Raw genomic sequence first — 19,417 nt, 5'->3', positions numbered from 1 at the left:
CGCCCCCGCCTGCGCTGGGTGTGGAGCGGCGGCCAGGTGTGCGCCCGGGCGGCCGGTTACCGCCTTTTGCACGGGCGGCAGCGCGGAGGGGGTGGGCGCTCTTTCTTTTTCTCCGAGGAGAGGGTTTCAGCGCAGGTTCGCTCGCCCTCGCGTCCACCCCGCGCCGCCGCCTCCCGACCCCCCTCTCCCCCTCCCCACCCACCGTCATGACGGCGTCTCCGGATTACCTGGTGGTGCTGTTCGGGCTCACTGCTGGGGCCACCGGGGCCAAGCTGGGCTCGGATGAGAAGGAGCTGGTCCTGCTGCTGTGGAAAGTCGTGGATCTGGCTCACAAGAAGGTATTGCTCCGCGGTTTCGTTCAAGGAGTGGGGCCCGGAGTTCGTTGCGGAGGTTGGAGGGGGGAGAGGGGCACCAGCCGGCTCGTTTGCCCACTCGAGAGCCCGGAGCCGAGGCCTAGAGAATCCAGGGTAAAATCGCAGCTTGTTGGGCAGCCTCCCGGAGCCATTTCCCTCCCCCGAAACCTGGCCCAGGTGTGGAGGCCGGGCTCCCTGATGGTGGGGGCGCGGGCCGAGCCAGCGGCCTGCCGGGGGGCCACTTCAGGGCCCCGGCGACGGGATCGGGGGCGGGTGGGGGTGGGGCGGGGGCCCGGAGCCGCTGCCGTCTAGTGCGTGAGCTTTGATTGTGCAGCTGGACCCGGGAGAGGCGCGGGCCGAGGCCGCGGGGGAGCGAGGGCGGTGAGCGTGGGCCGAGGCTCCGCGAGCCCAGAACCGAGCTGACCCCGGCTTCTCTCCCCTCCGGAGGTGGGACAGTTGCACGAAGTCCTAGTTAGACCGGATCAGTTGGAACTGACGGAGGATTGCAAAGAGGCAACTAAAATAGACGTCGAAAGCTTATCCTCTGCACCACAGCTGGACCAAGCCCTCCGACAGGTGACAGCCCTGGGCCCGCCGCCCACTCCCACCCGGCCGCCTGGACGGCCCCCGCCGCGGGGCCAGCGCCGCAGCCCCTCGCCCTCCCTCCGGCGCCGCGCATCCCAGGGGCGGGGGAGGCGAGACCCCGGGCCGCGTAGGTGGGAGCCGCGCCTGGGGACCGGGAAGATCTTTTGGGAAGGGTTGTTACTGCTCTTCACCTCTCAACTCACAGGATCTTGGGATAAAATTCGCTAGTTTTCGAGTCGCTGAGTAGTTTCTGGGGCCGGAGAGTCAGCAGCGTTTTATCTATCGAAAGACCCGTAGGGTTTGAATCTTGGCGCCCCCAACTCTAGGTCCAGACCCGAGAGACGCTGGGTTTCAGGTCTGCGGCTCAGCCTTGGGGCAGGGGGCGCTATGGTGTAGACGCCCCGGCTATCCCGGCATTGTAGAGATGGCCACAGTTTTGGTCGGAGCTCGAAAGTGCCCGCCTGGTTTCAGTGTTCCGAACGCCCAAAGAAAGGCTCAGTTTCATTATTACTTCTTTAGTGACTTTGATCCGGATCCTAGGGAGAGCTTGCAGGTTCGAACATGTGGGGCTGCTCTTTGGGTCACGGTGGATCTGATGGAATCCCCCTCTTGGAATGGAGGTGACCTAAAAACGGGCGCTGCTCCGGGGTGCTGACGCCGGCGGGATCGCGGAGCAGGGCGGGGCGGGCGACACCTGCGCGCGGATGGGCGCCCTGCGCTCTCACCCTCTCGGCTCTAGCAACAGAGTTTCGAACCATAGGGGAAAGTTATCGTTTCCGGGTGTATTCCAGGAAAGTGTTACCGGCCTTTACAGAGGTTTGCATACCCCTTGCCCGCTTTGTTTTTCAGAAATTGGTTTCTTTCTTAAACCTGGCACACCCAAAACTAAAATAACAGCGGGGCATGATGTAATCCGAAGGCAACTTGCTAGTGAAAGAGACCTCTGGCTTGTCTTGAATGAGTTCATCTAGAGTCGGGGAGGGAGAAAAAAGGCAATCAGTAGCTGCTTCTGAGCATAAACTGCGGACTGACTGGTTGGAAAGCTTCCTTAAAGGAAGCTAGTGAGTTTGTGGGGGCGGGGTCGGCCTTTCTAATGTTGCCCAAGCAGTGTTGGCCATCTGCCCTCAGCGGGAATTTTTCTGGGTTATCACCAGGTGGGCCCCTTTGAAAAGTTTTTTTAAAATCCTGCATATCTTGCATCCTTGCCTCTGTCTTGTTCTTTCAGTTTAACCAGTCGGTGAGCAATGAACTCAATATTGGGGTAGGGACTTCCTTCTGTCTCTGTACTGATGGGCAGCTCCATGTCAGGCAAATCCTGCATCCTGAGGCTTCTAAGAAGGTAAGCTTACTGACTTGTGGGAAAATGGTTGTGCTTTCAGGATGACTTGGAGGCTCTTTAAAAAAGTGTATCCAAATTATTGTTGTTGTTGCTATTATTATTATTTGGTACTAGGGAGAGAACCCAGGGACATTCTGCCTCAGAGCTACACCCCCAGCACTCTTAATTCTATTTTGAAACAGGATCTTTCTAGGTTGATAATCTCACTATTTGCTGAGGCTGTTCCTCCAACCTGTGATCCTGTCTCAGCCTCCCAAGTACTGGGATTACAACCATGTATCACCATGCCTAGCTAGATTATTTTATATATATTTTTAAATGCTGCATGTGGGGGATTATTGTTTAATGGAGGCAGGATTTTAGTTTGGGAAGATAAATTTTTTTTTAAATCTCTGGAAAAAGATGGTCATGGTTGCAAAATGTTAACGTACTTGATTCTATAGAATTGTACACACTTAAAAATGTTAAAATCAGCTGGGCATGGTGGCACACACTTGTAATTCCAGCATTCAGGAGGCGGGGATCACAGTTTGCAGACAGCCTCAGCTACTTAGTGAGTCTCTTTGCAACTCTCAGAGACCCTGTTTCAAAAAATAAAAGACTAAATAATAGGGCTGGGGGTGTAGCTCAGAGGTAGAATGCCCCTGGGTTTCATCCCCAGTATCTCCCCCTCCCAAAAAAAAAAAAAAAAAAGACAATCAGAACTAGGGATGTAGTTCAGTGGTGGAGCACATCTGTAGCATATCCAGAGCCCTGAGTTCCATCTCCTGCTTCACACACAAAAAAAATGTTAAAATGGTAAATTTAATATTATGGGTATTCCACCAAAATGAAAAAATGCATGACAATTTCACAGAAATATTTGGAATCGCAGTAATTTTATAGATGCTCTTTGGTAACAGTCTCTTGATCATGTTTTCAAGATTCTTGACATTCTCCCTTTTCAAAGGTAGGATGGGGTCTGATTTCTTGACAGTTAAAATAAGTACAGGTGGACGAATAAGAATGGTATTTTAATGTATTGTAATATTCCCATTTTTGGAAATAGTTCATCCTAAAAAGGAAGAAGCAAAAAAGCTTAACTTTTAAAACTTCATATTTCTAATAATTTCACTAAAATACTGCTCAAATAACAATATCTAGTGAAATGTTAACTAACACATTTCACTTTGATTTTATGTAAATGTTCAAAACTAAGTCTTCTATCAAAATAACCTGGACAGTCCCATCTTTTACATTTGCAAAATTTTTTCTGGTGTGGGAAAGACCATGAAGTGAGAAAATACAGTCTTATCATAGATGTAATAATGTGATTTCTTCCTCTGGGAGGAATATTGACTGTGGACATAAGTAGCTCACTCAGTTTGGGGCCAGTTGTTGCTAATAGAGGTGCTCAACTTAAATTAGTTCAAACTGTAACTTTTTATTATGGTAGGCAGGCACTGAGCTTGAAAACACAGAATATACTTAGGTAACCTCTCTGAATCAAGTCTTGGAATGAAAAGAATGTAGATTGACAGTTGATGATGGGCAGGTGTAGTCAAGTGCAGGTTTTTCTTTCTCTGTTCCCTCAAGTAGAAAAAGCTGGGAGGTTAGTTAAGGGTTAGATAATTTTATTTTTAAAAATTATTATTATTATTGATATTGTTATTATTGATATTGTTATTATTATTATTTGTGGTACTGGGGGTGGAACCCAGGGGCTTTTCTACCTCCAGGCTATACTCCCAGACATATTTTATACCTTATTTGGAAACAGGGTCTCACTAAGTTGCTGAGAGCCTCACTGAGCTGAGGCTGGCTTCGAACCTGTGCTATCCTCCTGTCTCAGCCTCCCAAGGGCTGAGATTACAAGCGTGCGCCACCACGTCCGGCTAAGGGTTAGATAATTTTAAAAGTCTAGAAGGACAGCTGAGTGTGGTGATGCACGCTTGTGATCCCAGCATTTAGGAGGCTAAGATGGGAGGATCGTGGTTTGAGGACAGCCTCAGCTATTTCGCGAGGCCCTTTGCAACTCAGTAAGAACCTGCTTTCAAAAAAAGACTGAAAAATAGGGCTGGGGGTATAGCTCAGAGGTAGAGTACCCTAGGTTCCATCCCCAGTACTACCAAAAAAAAAAAAAAAAAAAAAAAAAAAAGTCTTGGTGGTGGTGAGTGTGGTTCAGAGGTAAAATTCCCCTGGGTTTCATCTCCAGTACTGGAAAAAAAAATCTGAAGGGCAAACTGAAGTTCCTTTACCTTGAGGGCTAAAAAGATCACTCTTTTTATAAGAACTTTAGTAATTACTTACTTGATTTCATTAAATGCTAGACCAGTTGCCATATCCTTGATCCACAAATAGATCTATGTAAAGATTATTTTTCCCCAAAACTCATGGGAGGGGATATTGTTTCCCTATTTCTTTTCTTTTTTTTGGAGGGAGGTACTGGAGCTCACACCCACGTGTATTTCACCTCTGAGTTAAACTCCTAGCACTGTGTATATGTGTGTGTATAAAACTATATTTGTGGCTCTGGGGATTGAACCCAGGTTAATTCTACCTCCAAGCTACATCGTCAGCCCTATTTTATTTTTATTTTGAAAAGTCTTATGGGTTGATAAGTCTCACTATTTGCTGAGGCTGTCCTTGAACCTGTAATCCTCCTGTCTCAGCTTTCCAAGTACTGGGATAAGAGGGGTACACCCTCACACCTGGCTGTTATTTTATATTTTGAAACACTCTTACTAAATTATCACACACTGGCCTTGAACCTGTGATTCTCCTGTCTTAGCCTCCCAAGTACTGGAATTACAGGTATGCACTACCATGACCAATTTGTGATAATGTATTTTTAAAGTGTAATTTGAGTTTTCAGGTATAGCCGAAATGGTGTTCAGGAAAAGTAATGTGGAATTATAATTTGGCACTAAAATAATCTTTCTCAGCAAATGAGGAGCTTCCTATTGTGATTTAATTTACTACTAAAAATATGCACTATTAGAACTCAGTAGTAGTTGGAACTATTAAGTTTTAAAATTTACTCTTATGTCTAAACTTATGCATCTGTATGAAAATTGAATGCTGAAAACACAGACGGTCTGCAATAATTATATGCCTGGGAAAAGAGTGAATTATTGTCACCCAGAAAATATAACAGTCTAAATGTATTATAGCTCCTGAAATGTTTTGGATAGAGTAGATAATGGAGCGCAGTATTATAAGATGAATTTTTGTGTGAGACTTATATACAGGATCTAGTAAAATACCCAGGAGCAGATATTAAAGTAAAACCACTCTTACATTAAATTTTTAAAATGTTTATATTCAAAAGAACAAGAAAACGAAAAGAACAACAAAACAAAACGAAAAACAAAAATGTTCATATTCAATCCCAAGATTCCTAATTACTGGGAAACAATGAACCAAATTCATTATGTAACAGTGTCTGTTTTGTCATTCCTCAGAATGTATCACTACCCGAATGCTTCTATTCCTTTTTTGATCTTCGAAAAGAATTCAAGAAATGTTGCCCTGGTTCACCTGATATTGATAAACTGGATGTTGCTGCAATGGCAGAGTGTATCCTTTAAATGATTATCCAAGAATCCTTTGAAAATATAGCTCCAGGAAGAAATGGTAATTCAGAAAAGTTTTAAATGTTTCTACGTTTATCGGTGTGTGGATGAAATTGTCCTGTCCGGTTTGTATACGCATTGTGCTAGGTGGAACTGAAGAACACTTATAAGTGTCTTTCAAAGTAGTTATAGTTAGTTGAATTTGAACCGTTGCATGGATTGGATTTTTGTGAGGTGATCACATCTAAAATAAGACTCAGTTTCAGTGGTGGGGTTTTGGAGGTGTTGAAATGGGGAAGAATGTGAATATTTGATAAAGATCCCGCAGTCACTTGTTTTTGATTCCTGGTTGTTAGGGCTTATTTTGGCTACTTTGGAATGGATAATGGTTTTTTTTTTTTTTTTAAGTAATGAGTTTATGACCTTTACAAGCTCAGTCTAGCAGTTCCCTCTGTGTGTGTTTGTGTGTGTGGGTGCTAGGGATTGAATCCAGGGGCATTCTACCCCCAAGCTACACCCCATCTCAATTTTATTTTTTTATTTGGAACAGGGTCTTGTTAAGTTGCTTGAAAGCCTTGCTAAATTGCTGAGGCTGGTATTTGGGAGGCTGAGACAGGAGGATCACAGGTTCGCTGCCAGACTCAGTTACATAGTGAGGCCCTCTGCAACTTAAGACTGTTTCAAAATAGAGAATAAAAAATAGGGCTGGGTTAGCTCAGAGGTAGAATGCGCCTGGGTTCAATCCCCAGTGAAGAAAAAAATAAATTTTGCTGAGGCTGACTTCAAACCTGTAATCCTCCTATGTCAGCTTCCTGAGTATTGAGATTACAGGTGTGTACCACCATGCCCAGCACCAGTTCCCAGTTCCCTCTTTTTCTTTTTTTCCTTCTGGTACTGGAGATTACACCAAGGAACATTCTGCCTCTGAGCTACACCCCCAGCCATATTTTATTTTTTATCTTGAAACAAGGTTTTTTGTTGTTGGTTTTTGCCAGGGACTGGGAATTGAACCCAGGGGCATACTACCTCTGAGCTATACCCCCAGCACTATTTTTTTTTTTTTTTTTTTTTTTATTCTTTGAAACAGGGTTTGAGTTGCAAAGGGCTTCACTAAGCAGCTGAGGCTGTCCATGAACTGTAATCCTCTGGTCTCTACCTCCCAAATGCTGGGATTACAAGCATGTGCCACCACACCCGACTCCTATTTTTTATTTATTTTGAAACAGGGTTTCACTGAGTTGCTGAGGGCCTAAGTAGCTGAGGCTATCCTCGAACCGCGATGTTCCTGTCTCAGCCTCCCAAATGCTGAGATTACAAGCGTGCGCCACCACAGCCAGCTAAATTTTGTTTTCACTTTGTTTCTGAAGTACTGGAGATTGAACCAAGGGCCTTGTTCATGCTAGGCAAGAACTCTATCACTGGCCTATAGCCACAGCTTATTCTTTATTTTGAAACAGGGTCTGAGTTGCAAAGGGCCTCACTGAGTAGCTGAGGCTGTCTGCAAACTGCGGTCCTCCTGTTCCAGCCTCCCAAATGGTTGGGATTACAAGTGCGTGACACCATGCCCGGCTCCAGTTCCTCCTATTACCTAATTTCCCTGAGTTTCTCAAATACAAGCTCATTATTGTTAGCCATCTTTGCGGATGATAAAATAGGATTGATATTGCTCCCCAAATCTTTACTTACCACATTAATATACTTAATACATTATGCTTACCACAGTTATATATTTAATACATTAAATGTTTAAAAAGTAAACTTTAGAACCGGGCCTGTTGGCACACGCTGGTAATCCCAGCATTTGGGAGGTTGAGACAGGAGGATCGCGGTTCGCTAACAGCCTCAGCTACTTAGTGAGGCCTTTTGCAACTCAGACCCTGTTTCAAAATAAAGGAAAAACAATAGGGTGGGGATGTAGCTCGAAGGTAGAATGCCTCTGGATTCCATTCCCAGTACTGGGGAAAAAAAAGTAAACTTTATAATCAGGCACTAATGTTAGATGGGAAACTGAATAATAGATTAGGCTGCTTTCCCAGAGCATTGTGAGAATTATGAGATCCAATCTAAGTTACTTTAGGAACTTGGGAGTTGTGGGCTTATTCTTAAACTCTCACTTCAAGAACTAAAGCCTGGTTTTTGTTCCAACTGATTAGGGCCTCCTGCCCTTATGAATCTCATTTAACCTTAATTATTTCCTAAAACCCCCATCTCCAGATGTCACATTGGGAATTAGGGCCTAAATATAAGAATTTGAAGGATGGACTATTTATTCCTTATCACGCACTAAACCTGATGCACTGGTACAAAATAGAGAATAAAAGTGTCAGAAAATATCAGGGTTGAGGGCATAGCTCAGTAGTACAGCTACTGCAAGGCAGTTAGTTTGATCCATAGTACTTCGAGCAAAACAAACCAAGAATATGAGTGTGTGTGTGTGTGTGTGTGTGTGTGTGTGTGTGTGTTGCTGAGGATGGAACCCAGGGGCCTTCTCTCTCTTGGCTATACCCGCAGACCTATTTTATTTTTTATTTAGAAACAGGGTCACAGCCGGGCGTGGTGGCGCACGCTTGTAATCACAGCATTTGGGAGGCTGAGACCCGAGGATCGCGGTTCGCGGACAGCCTCAGCTACTTAGTGAGGCCCTCTGCAACTCAGTGAGACCCTGTTTCAAAATAAAGAATAAAAAATTGGGCAGGGGGTGTAGCTCAGAGGTCAAATGCCTCTAGGTTCCATCCCCAGACCTGCAAGAAAGAAAGAAACAGGGTCACACTAAGTTTTCCAGAGCCTCACTAGGTTGCTGAAGCTGGCTTTGAACCTGCAATCCTCCTATCTCAGCCTCCCAGGTACTGGGATTACAAGTGTGCACCACTGGGCCTGGCTCAACTATAACCTTTCTTATCATTAGTTTTTACTTTTCATCACTTGCTGTGATCAATTATTTTAAGATTCCTATTCAGAAAAATGAATATTTCCCTTGCCAGGCCACCAAATCAATCTCTGAGGTCAGATGCAATCACAGTCAATCTGATTATCAACCTGAGCTGGTCCATGCAAAGTATTTCTACCAAGCCTGAACTGAAGAGTTTTGTTCTTTCAAACTACTAAGCAATTTTCATTGCTATGTGGAAATGACTGAATTTGGAAACATAAAGATAGTGAACGTCTTTGCTTGTTTTGCCAAGTAGACGGAGGGTCATTTGCTCCCTCGGGATTACCTGTTCCACCAGGTGAACCAGTGGGGGAGGGAGATGCTCCTGCCAACACCTGGAAAGAAACAAAGAAGAGAATTTGCAGGTTACATGCATGCCTGTTTATTTTTTCTTGCCGTGGAATAGTTGTATTCTTGTTTGTAAAACTTTGTTATGCCAGGAGTGATGGCATATGCTTGTAATCCTAGTACTTGGGAAGCTGAGGCAGGAGGATCGCAGGTTCGTGGCCAGCCTCAGCTACTTACTGAGGCCTTGTTTCAAAATAAAGAATAAAAAATGGGGTGGGGTGTACTTTGGAAGTAGATAGCCTCTGTGTTCAACCCTTAGTACTGCCAAAAAACAAAACAAAACAAAAAAAAAACTTTGTTATTACTAAATTTTTTTCCCTGGTACTAGGGATTAAACCCAGGGCCGTTCTGCCTTCAGGCTACATCCCCAGCTCTGTTTAGCTTTTATTATGAACACGGTCTCATGGAGTTTCTGAGGGTCTTGCTAAGTTGTATGCAATGCTGATTATTGAACCCACACATGTTTGGCTAGGTTCTGCCACTGAGTTAAACACCAGCTCCCCACTCCCACTTTTTTTTTTTTTTTTTTTTTTGATACTAGGGATTGAACCCCAAGGCCTTTTACCTCTAAACTACACCCCCAGCCTGATTTTACTTTACCTCCTGTCTTAGCCTCTCAAGTGCTAGGATTACAAGTGTGTGCCACCACACCTGGCTAATTTTTATTTAATTAATTAATTTATTTATTTAGTAATGCTGGGGTGGAACCCAGGGTCTTTCTACCTCTAGGCTATACTCCCAGACCTATTTCATACTTTATTTGGAAACAGAGTCTCACTAAGTAGCTGAGGCTGCCTTCGAACCTGTGCAATCCTCCTGTCTCAGCCTCCCAAGCGCAGGGATTACAAGCGTGTGCCACTACGCCCGGCTCTAAATTTTATTTTTACTTAATGTGTTGGTGCTGGTGATTGAACCCAGGGCCTTGTGCATGTTAAGCATGTACTCTACCACTAGCTATACCTCTGGCCCTCATTCTTGATTGTTTTTAGATGAAGAAACTTGTTTAGACCCTCAGTCACTTCACAGTACTGTGTGTTGCTGGGAGGGTGCTTTGTTAACTTCCAAGTAAAGCTATAATATATTTTTTAATTAGTGGACTGTTTATTTTTATTATTTATTTATTTTTTGGTACTGGGGGTGGAACCCAGGGCATTTCTACCTCTGGGTTTTACTGCCAGACCTATTTTCTATTTTATTTGGAAACAGGGTCTCACTAAATTGCTGAGAGCCTCACTAAGTAGCTGAGGCTGGCTTCGAACCCGTGTGATCCTCCTGTCTCAGCCTCCCAAACGCAGGGATTACAAGCATGCACCACCATGCCCAGCTTAATGGACTTTTTAAAGAGCAGTTTTAGGTTCAAAGCAAAACTTGGCCTTCAGTAGAGTTCCCATAAGAACCCTGCTTCACATACACCCACTTACTTCCTCCTTCCTGTCAACATGTTGTATGAGGGTGGTACATTTGTTACAATTGATGGACTCACTTGACACGTTATTACCATCCAAAGCCTATGGTTTGCATTAGAGATAACATTTGGTGATGCACACTCTTTGTTTTTTGACAAATGTATGATATGAGTATTCACAATTTTATTTTATTTTATGGCACTGGGGATGGAAACAAGGGGCATTCTACATTCTTATTTATTTATTTTTGTGGTAAAGGGGTTAGAACCAGGGGCATTCTACCTCTGAGCTACACCCCCAGCCCTGTTTTTATTCTTTAGAAACAGGGTTCTTCTGAGTTGCAAAGGGCCTCATTAAGTAGCTAAGGCTGTCCTTGAACCAGGAACCTCCTGTCTCAACCTCCCAAGTACTGGGATTACAAGCATGCCCCACCACGCCCAGCTGAGTATTCACCATTATAGTTTCAGAATAGATTGTACTGTGGGCATACTACACAATAATTTAATTGGCTTAAAAATCCTCCTTTTTGAGCTGGGCGTGGTGGCTCACACGTGTAATCCCTGCACTTGGGAGGCTGAGAAAGGGGGATCACACAGGTTCGAAACCAGCCTCAGCAACTTAGTGAGGCTCTCAGTAACGTAGTGAGACCCTGTTTCCAAATAAAATATAAAATAGGTCTGGGAGTGTAGCCTGGAGGTAGAAAAGCTCCTGGGTTCCACCCTCAGTACTATACCAAAAAAAAAAAAGTTCTCTCTGTTTATTCATTTTTTTCTCTCTCCCCTCACCATTTTACTATATAGTTTTGCCTTTTGAGGATTTCATGTAGTTGGAATCAAATACTATGTTGCCTTTTGGGGTTGGCTTTCTTTCTTTCTTTCTTTCTTTCTTTCTTTCTTTCTTTCTTTCTTATGTGGCACTGGGGATTGAACGCCAGGGGCATTCTACCTGTGAGCTATATTCTCAGTTGTTTTTACTTATTTATTTATTTATTTTGCACATCTGGGGATGGAACCCAGGGGCATTTGACCTCTGAGCTATACCCCCTGCCCAATTTTTAATTCTTTATTTTGAAACTGGGTCTCACTGAGTTGCAGAGGGCCTCACTAAGTAGCTGAGGCTATCTGCGAACCACGATCCTCCAGTTTCAGCCTCCCAAATGCTGGGATTACAAGCTTGCACCACCACGCCCGGCTCTATTTTTTTATTTTGAAACAGGGTCTTACTAAATTGCAAAGTAACTTGGAAAGTTGCTGAAGCTGGGTATAAACCTGTAATCCTCCTGTCTCAGCTTCCCAAGTATTGGGTTTAAATGGGTGAGCCAGAGCTGGGCTTGGTGGCGCACGCTTGTAGTCCCAGCACTTGGGAGGCACACAGTAGGATCACACAGGTTCGAAGCCAGCCTCAGCTACTTAGTGAGGCTCTCAGCAATTTAGGGAGACCCTGTTTCCAAATAAAGTATAAAATAGGTCTGGGAGTATAGCCCAAAGGTAGAAAGGCATCTGGGTTCCACCCCCAGTACCACAAAAAGAAAAAAATGTGTGAGCCACCATGCCTGGCTTAGTTAATTTCTTTATAGTACTGCATAATTTTTCATTGCCTGGATGAACCACGGTTTGTCAATTTTATTGAAAGATAACTTTATTGCTTCTGATGAACCACGGTTTGTCAATTTTATTGAAAGTTAACTATTGCTTCTAGGTTGTAGCAGTTAGGTGAACAAAGGTGCTGTTAGATTTTCTTATAGGTTTTTTTGTACAGAGATGTTTTAATTCATTTGGGTAGATACCAAGAAGTGTGATTGTTGAATCATATGGTAAGGGTAATTTTTTTATATCACAATCACAATTTTATATTTAACACACTTTATGTGTGTTAAAACAATGTGGCTTTGATTTTCTTGTTGTGTTACAGTACTGGGGGTGGAACCCAGAGGCATTCTACTTCTCAGTTACAACCCCAGCTCTGTTTTTATTCTTTATTTTGAAACAGAGTCTTACTGAGTTTTTCAAAGGGCCTAAATAGCTGAGGCTGTCCACAAATGCTGTCCACAAACCGCGATCCTCCAGTCTCATCCTCCCAAATGCTGGGATTACAAGTATGTGCCACCACGCCCGGCTTGATTTTTTTGTTGTTGTTGTTTTTTTGCAGGTTTGGGGATGGAACCCAGGGTCGTTTGACCTGAGCTACACCCCCTGCCCTAGGTTTTTTTTAACTCTTTATTTTGAAACAGGGTCTCACTGAGTCGCAGAGGGCCTCACTAAGTAGCTGAGGCTGTCCTCCAGTCTCAGCCTCCGGAATGCTGGGATTACAAGTGTGCACCACCATGCCCGGCTTTTTTTTTTTTTTATGTAGAACTTGAGCTGGGCGTGGTGTACATGCCTGTAATCTGGGTACTTGAGAGGCTGCAACACTAGGATCACAGGTTTGCAGCCACCCTCAGCAAATTAGCAAGACTGTGCTTCAATTTTTTTTTTTTTTTAAAGGGGGCTAACTGGGTTTAGTAGCATATATCTCTAATCCCAGTACTGGGGAGGTTGAGACAGGAGGATTGCAGGTTCAAGGACAGCCTAGCAACCCAGTGAGAAAATAAAAAATAAGGCTGGGGGTATAGCTCAGAGGTAGAATGTCCCTGGGTTCAATCCATATGTAGTATCATAAAAGGGGTTGGGTGTAGCTTGAAGGTAGAATGCCCCTGGGTTCACTCCCCAGTACCAAAAAAGAAAAAAAAATAGACCTTTAATATACAATATTTCAAGATATTTTTGGAAGATAAAAGTAATTTTTTTAGGCACCAACCTCAATATTGTCAATTTCTAGTGGAAGAAGCCACTAAAGACGAAATTATAGAGTCACAGAACCTGGGACTTGGAGGGTCTGCACACTACAGCTTTGCCTTCTGGGACTTGCCTCCTCCAAGCCTCACTTTTACCTTGGTTATTCTTAGACGAAAGCCCTGTGAACGGAGTATGCTATGTAAATGAGAAAGAATGACCACGCTGAAAAAGGGGTTAGGAATTTCTTGAATGCACCCTGGTTCTTATTTTAGCAATTCTTTCCCTCTTGTCTTAGTACTTGTTGTAAAAGCTATTTCTGCAGTTGGTATTAGGCTGAGTTATTCCAGTGGCAGGTGTGTTCCTGCTTCTGAGTTATGCAATCCCAGCCAAGAAGTCCTTATCTAGCAGGTGAACTATAGATTGCATTTTGTAAGCTCTTTATTTGATCAGGAGGTAGTGAGAGTATGGTGATGACAGGGGTGGTACTTCTGTGATTCATTTACTTATTATTATTGTGGCACAGGGCGTCAATCTCAAGGGCATTCTACCTCTGAACTACACCTCTAGCCATGTTTTACTTTTTGTTTTAAAACAGGGTATTTTATTTACTTTTGTTTTGGTTTTTTGCAGTACTAGGGATAGAACCCATGGACATTCTATATCCAAGCTACACCTCAGACCTATATTTTATTCTTTATTTTGAAACGGGGTCTCACTGAATTGTAGAGGGCTTTAGTAAGTAGCTGAGGCTGTCTGAAAATCCCGATGCTCCTGTCTCAGCCAGCCAAGCACTGGGATTCCAAGCGTGTGCCATGATACCCAGCTCTGAAAGGAACTTTTTTTTCTTTATGGATCTGTTTATATAAATAACTTATTAATTTATTATTTATTTATTTATTTATTTATTTATTTTTTTGGTGGTACTGGGGTTCCTGGAAGCCCTTGTACCTCCGGGCTACACTCCCAGACCTATTTTTACATTTTTATTTGGAAACAGGGTCTCCTAAGCCAGCGCGCGGGGCTGGCTTTGAACCTGTGCGATCCTCCTGTTTCTGCCTCCCAAGCGTGGGGATTACAAGCGTGCGCCACCACGCCCGGCATAACTTATTAATTTATAATAACTTATTGGCAATGTTAGCCAATCATGGTGGTGCACGCTTGTAATCCCAGCATTTGGGAGGCTGAGACAGGAGGATGACAGTTTGCAGCCAGCCTCAGCTACTTAGTGAGGACCTTTGCAACTCAGAGCCTGTTTCAAAATAAAGAATAAGCCGGGCGTGGTGACGCACGCTTGTAATCCCTGCGCTTGGGAGGCTGAGACAGGAGGATTGCACAGGTTCAAAGCCAACCTCAGCTACTTAGGCTCTCAGCAACTTAGTGAGACCCTGTTTCCATTAAAATATAAAATAGTTCTGGGAGTATAGCCCAGAGGTAGAAAGCCTCTGGGTTCTACCCCCAGTACCACCAAAAAACAAAACAAAATAAAGAATAAAAAATAGGGCTGGGGGGATAGTGTGGTGTGGAGGTAGAATGCCCCTGGGTTCCATCCCCAGGACTGCCAAAAAAAAAAAAAAAAAGAATAAAAAAGGCAGCCTTGCTTAGTGGTAGACTGCCCCTGGGTTCATTCCCAAATATCACAAACACACAAAAAAGCAACCTCAGGTAGGTGTGGTGGTACATGCCTTTAATCTCAGTACTTGGGTAGTACTTAGGCTAAAACAGGATAACCTCAGCAACTAGTGTAACACAGCAACTTGTAAGACTTTGTTTCAAAATAAATGATAAAAGTCGGGCGTGGTGGCGCGGGCTTGTAATCCCAGGGTTTGGGAGGCTGAAACAGGAGGATCATACAGGTTCGAAGCCAGCCTCAAGCTATTTAGTGAGGCTCTTGGCAACTTAGTGAGACCTTGTTTCCAAATAAAATATAAAATAGGTCTGGGAGTATAGTCCAGAGTTAGAAAAGCCCCTGGGTTCTACCCACAGTACCACATACAAAAATAAATGAATAAATAAAATAAATGATAAAATTGGGCTGGGGATGTAGTAGGAGGTAAAATGCCTCTGGGTTCAATCCCTAGTACCACAGCAGAACAAAACAAAAATAAAAAAGCAATCTTGCTTTTTGTCCCAACAATGTTGGATAGAATTTTTCCTAATTTCCTAAGCTTTGTTTGGTTTTGTTTGGTTACTGGGGATGGAACCCAGGGGCATTCAACCGATGAGCTACACCCTCATCCCTGTTTTTTATTCTTTATTTTGAAACAAGGTCTATTGAGTTGCAAAGAGCTTCACTAAGTAGCTGAGGCTGTCCACGAACTGCTATCCTCCTGTCTTAGCTTCTTAATTGCTGGGATTACAGGCGTGCGCCACCATTCCCAGCTTTTCCTAAGCTATTTTCTATTCTTTCATTACTTACAAATTTTTATTCTCATTAACCAACACTTCTACCACTTGTGTGTGTATGCATGTGTGCATGGGTGTGTATGGATCACAGGGATTGAATCCAGTGGATTTCTACCAGTGATCTATAATTCTAGCCCTTTTTGTTGTTGTTTTTGTTTTTCTGATTGTTTTTGTGATACTGGGGATTCAACCCAGGGGCATTCTATTCCCAAGCTATACCCCCAGCCCTTATTTTGAAACAGGGTCTTGTTAAGTTGTAGAGGGCCTCACTAAGTAGCTGAGGTTGGCTGTGAACCTGCAGTCCTCCTGTCTCAGCCTCACAAGTACTGGGATTACAAGCATGTGCCACAATCCTGGCCCCAGCCCTTTTTAAAAATTTTTAATTTTTCTAAATTATTGCATGCTGGTGTGGAATCTGCCTCAGCCTCCTATCTCAGCCTCCCAAATAATGGGATCACATTTGCTTCAATCTGCCAATCCTTTATTAATTTTTTTTTTCTTTTTTTTCTTTTTTCTGTACTGGGAATGGAATCCAGGGGCATTCTACCTCTGAGCTACATCCCCAGCCCTATTTTTTATTCTTTATTTTGAAACAGGGTCTCACTGAGTTGCAAAGGGTCTCACTAAATAGCTGAGGCTGGCTTCAAACCTGCACAATCATCCTGTTTCAACCTCCCAAATGCTGGGAATAAAAGCGTGTGCCACCACCCCCGGCTTTAAGAACTTTTAAGAAAGTATAATAAGCTGGGTGTGGTGGCACACGCTTGTAATCCCCTCACTTGGGAGGCTGAGACAGGAGTATTCCACAGGTTGGAAGCCAGCCTCAGCTTCAGCTACTTGGTGAGGCTTTCAGCAAGTGGGTGAGACCCTGTTTTCAAATAAAATAGAAAATAGGTCTGGGAGTATAGCCTGAAAGTAGAAAGCCTCTGGGTTCCACCCCAGTACCAAAAAAAAAAATCATATTACCCTGATTTCTTCAGCACACACCTCACTAAGCCATTTAGCAGTATAGTGAAGTGTATTTTATAAAGTTTCTATTTTGCTATTACATCCATATGCATTGTTTGAAATGATGAGCAAAAGCCATTATCACGTTAAAACAATGTTCCATGATCAGGTTGAAAACAATGACTAAACCGCTTTTGCTTGTGTTCTATAGGTCTGGGATGTGTCCATCTCACCATTTCTTGGTGGGTGTAAAGGATTTCGATGTGTGTACACATGAGTGCAATAGCAGAGTAGCATTGGCCTGTTTTCCCCACATAGGAGAAATAAAAACAGGAAAGATAACCTCAGTAGCACAGTGGCTAAAAACATTCTCTGAGCTGGGCGTTGTGGCACATTCATTGCTTGTAATCCCAGCACTTGGGAGGCTGAGACAGGAGGATCGCACAGGTTTGAAGACAGCCTCAGCTACTTAGGCTCTCAGCAACTTAGTGAGACCCTGTTTCCAAAAAAATAAAAAAATAAAATAAAGGTTTGGGAGCAAAGCCCGGAGTTGAAAGCCCCTGGGGTTTCATCCACAATACCACAAAAAAATAAGAATAAATATTTCTCTGTAGTCGTAATTATTGGGGTCAGTACTTGTCAGCCTCAGTTTCTTTCTTTCTTTTTTTTTTTTAAATACAGGGATTGAACACAGGGGACTTCTACCTCCAAGCCACACCCCTTGCTCCATTTTTTATTCTTTATTTTGAAGCACAGTCTCATTAAATTATGGAATTTACTAATTGTGGAATTTATTTACCTTACTAAGTAGCTGAGTCTGGCTGAAAACTTGTTACCCTCCTGTCTTGGCCTCCCAAGTACTGGGATTACAATCTTATATCCCACCAGGCCCAGCAGTTTCTTCTTAAAATAGGGAAGAATAACTGGGTGTGATACATACCTGTAATCCCAGTACTTGGGAGGCTAAAATAGGAGGATTGCAGATTCAAACACAGTGTCAGCAATGTAGTGAGACTCAGCAATCTAGTGAGACTCAGTCTCAAAACTAAAACACAGCTGGGCATGATGGCATGCTCTTGTAATCCCAGGATCTTGGAGGCTGAGATGGGAGGACCATAGTTTGAGGACAGCCTTGGCTACTTTGGCCCTTTGCTACTCAGTGAGACCCTGTTTCAAAATAAAGAATAAAATAGGGCCAGGGGGAGTATAGCTCAGTGGTAGAATGTCCCTGTGTTCCATCCCCAGTACCACCAAAAAAAAAAAAAAAAAAAAGGCTCAAGGTGTAGCTTGGAGGTAAGATGCTCCTGGCTTCAGTTCTTTGTACCTCAAATAAATAAGGGGATCTAGGCATGGTGGCACATGCTTGTAAACACAGTACTTGGGAGGCTGAGACAGGAGGATCACAGGTTTGTGGCCAGCCTCAGCTACTTAGGCCCTCCCTATCTTAGACCTTGTTTCCAAATAAAGAATAAAAAATAGGGCTGGGGATGTAACTTGGAGGTAGAATGCCCCTAAGTTCAATCTTCAGTACTGCAGTAAATAAATAAATACATAAGTAAATAAGATAAAATAGAGAAGATATTTACAAGGAATAATTGGATAGAGCATGCAACCAATTAGCCAGTGCCTGTCTCCCCACCACACTCCAATGTATGTGATCCTGTGTACATCACTAGATGGTTGGGCATCTCAGAAGAGGAAAATTGATGCCAGGCATGGTGGTGCATGCTTGTAATTCTGCTACATGGGTGGCTGAGAAATGAGGATCACAGGTTCGAGACCAATCTCAGCAACTCAGTGAGGCCCTCTACAATTTATTGAGACCTAGTTTGTTTGTATTTTCTTTGTACTACTGGTAATGGAACCCAGGGCCATTCTACCTTTATGCTAAGCCCAGCCCTATTTTTTTATTCTTTATTTTGAAACAGGATCTCACTGAGTTGCAAAGGGCCTCACTAAGTAGCTAAGGCTGTCCATGAACCTGCGACCTGCGATCCTCCTGTCTCAGACTCCTGAATGCTGGGATTACAAGTGTACACCATCACCCCCATCAAGACCTTGTTTTAAAAATTCAAAATAAAATAAGGTTGGGGGTATAGTTCAGAAGTAGAATGTCCCTGGGTTCAAGCACCAGTAACATACACAGACACACACGATTAAAAAAAAAAGTCTGTCAGTGGCTCTGTAATACTTCTTTTATTGACTTAAAATCCTCAACTATTTACATTTAGTTTTTTTTTAACTTTAAGGGAGAATTGATATCCACCTTTCAAAGCATCAATTACATGCTAGTACAGGTAAACTTAAAAGGTTAGTTCGGCTTTTCCATTTGTAAATGATTGTGCAAATATAAGTACTTACATAAATACCACACATAAGGATTTAGATGTTCTGATTAATTGAAGTGGGCCATGGTAGTTGTATAAACCTTTATTCTCTGCTTAAGCTATGGAGGGACGCGCTAAGGTTTCCTTGTACCTCTTTTGCTATGAAAGGGATTTAAAAATACCCGAGTGTACAGTTAAGCTGGGCTAGTAGTTGACCTTGTTAGCTGGAGGGATAGAATTATCTTTGGCATCACATGTGATGTGAGCCAGATCGGCAAATACACCGGCTTGTGGTGTATAATAAGTTAAGCGACTCGAAATGCTGTATTTTTCTTGCCAACCCTCAGACTTATGTTTGCGTGGCTTATTTTAATTATAAAATAATATATTTTACTTTTAAAACATGAGTTTGGGAATTCTCCAATAATTTTTTTTTTGTTTTGTTTTTTTC

The 19,417-nt window shown here is 43.2% G+C and overlaps 1 protein-coding gene across 4 annotated transcripts in view; it reads left to right on the top strand.

The window, feature by feature from the left end:
- Window positions 1-206: 206 nt before the first annotated feature.
- ESRP1 (epithelial splicing regulatory protein 1) overlaps window positions 207-19,417 on the top strand; it is a gene marked incomplete at both ends in the record, with an annotated part of 63,520 nt that continues 44,309 nt past the window's right edge. For all 4 annotated transcript variants that reach the window (XM_080693722.1, XM_080693724.1, XM_080693725.1 and 1 more), the window contains 4 exons: window positions 207-338; window positions 801-929; window positions 2,164-2,277; window positions 5,721-5,835. In XM_080693722.1, the coding sequence (XP_080549848.1) occupies window positions 207-338; window positions 801-929; window positions 2,164-2,277; window positions 5,721-5,835 (490 nt within the window). The remainder of the gene's footprint in view (window positions 339-800; window positions 930-2,163; window positions 2,278-5,720; window positions 5,836-19,417) is intronic.

Source organism: Muscardinus avellanarius (genome assembly GCF_963383645.1).
Source record: "Muscardinus avellanarius genome assembly, chromosome: 4".
Taxonomy (NCBI): Eukaryota; Metazoa; Chordata; class Mammalia; order Rodentia; family Gliridae; genus Muscardinus; species Muscardinus avellanarius.
This window is presented reverse-complemented; position numbering and strand designations above follow the sequence as displayed.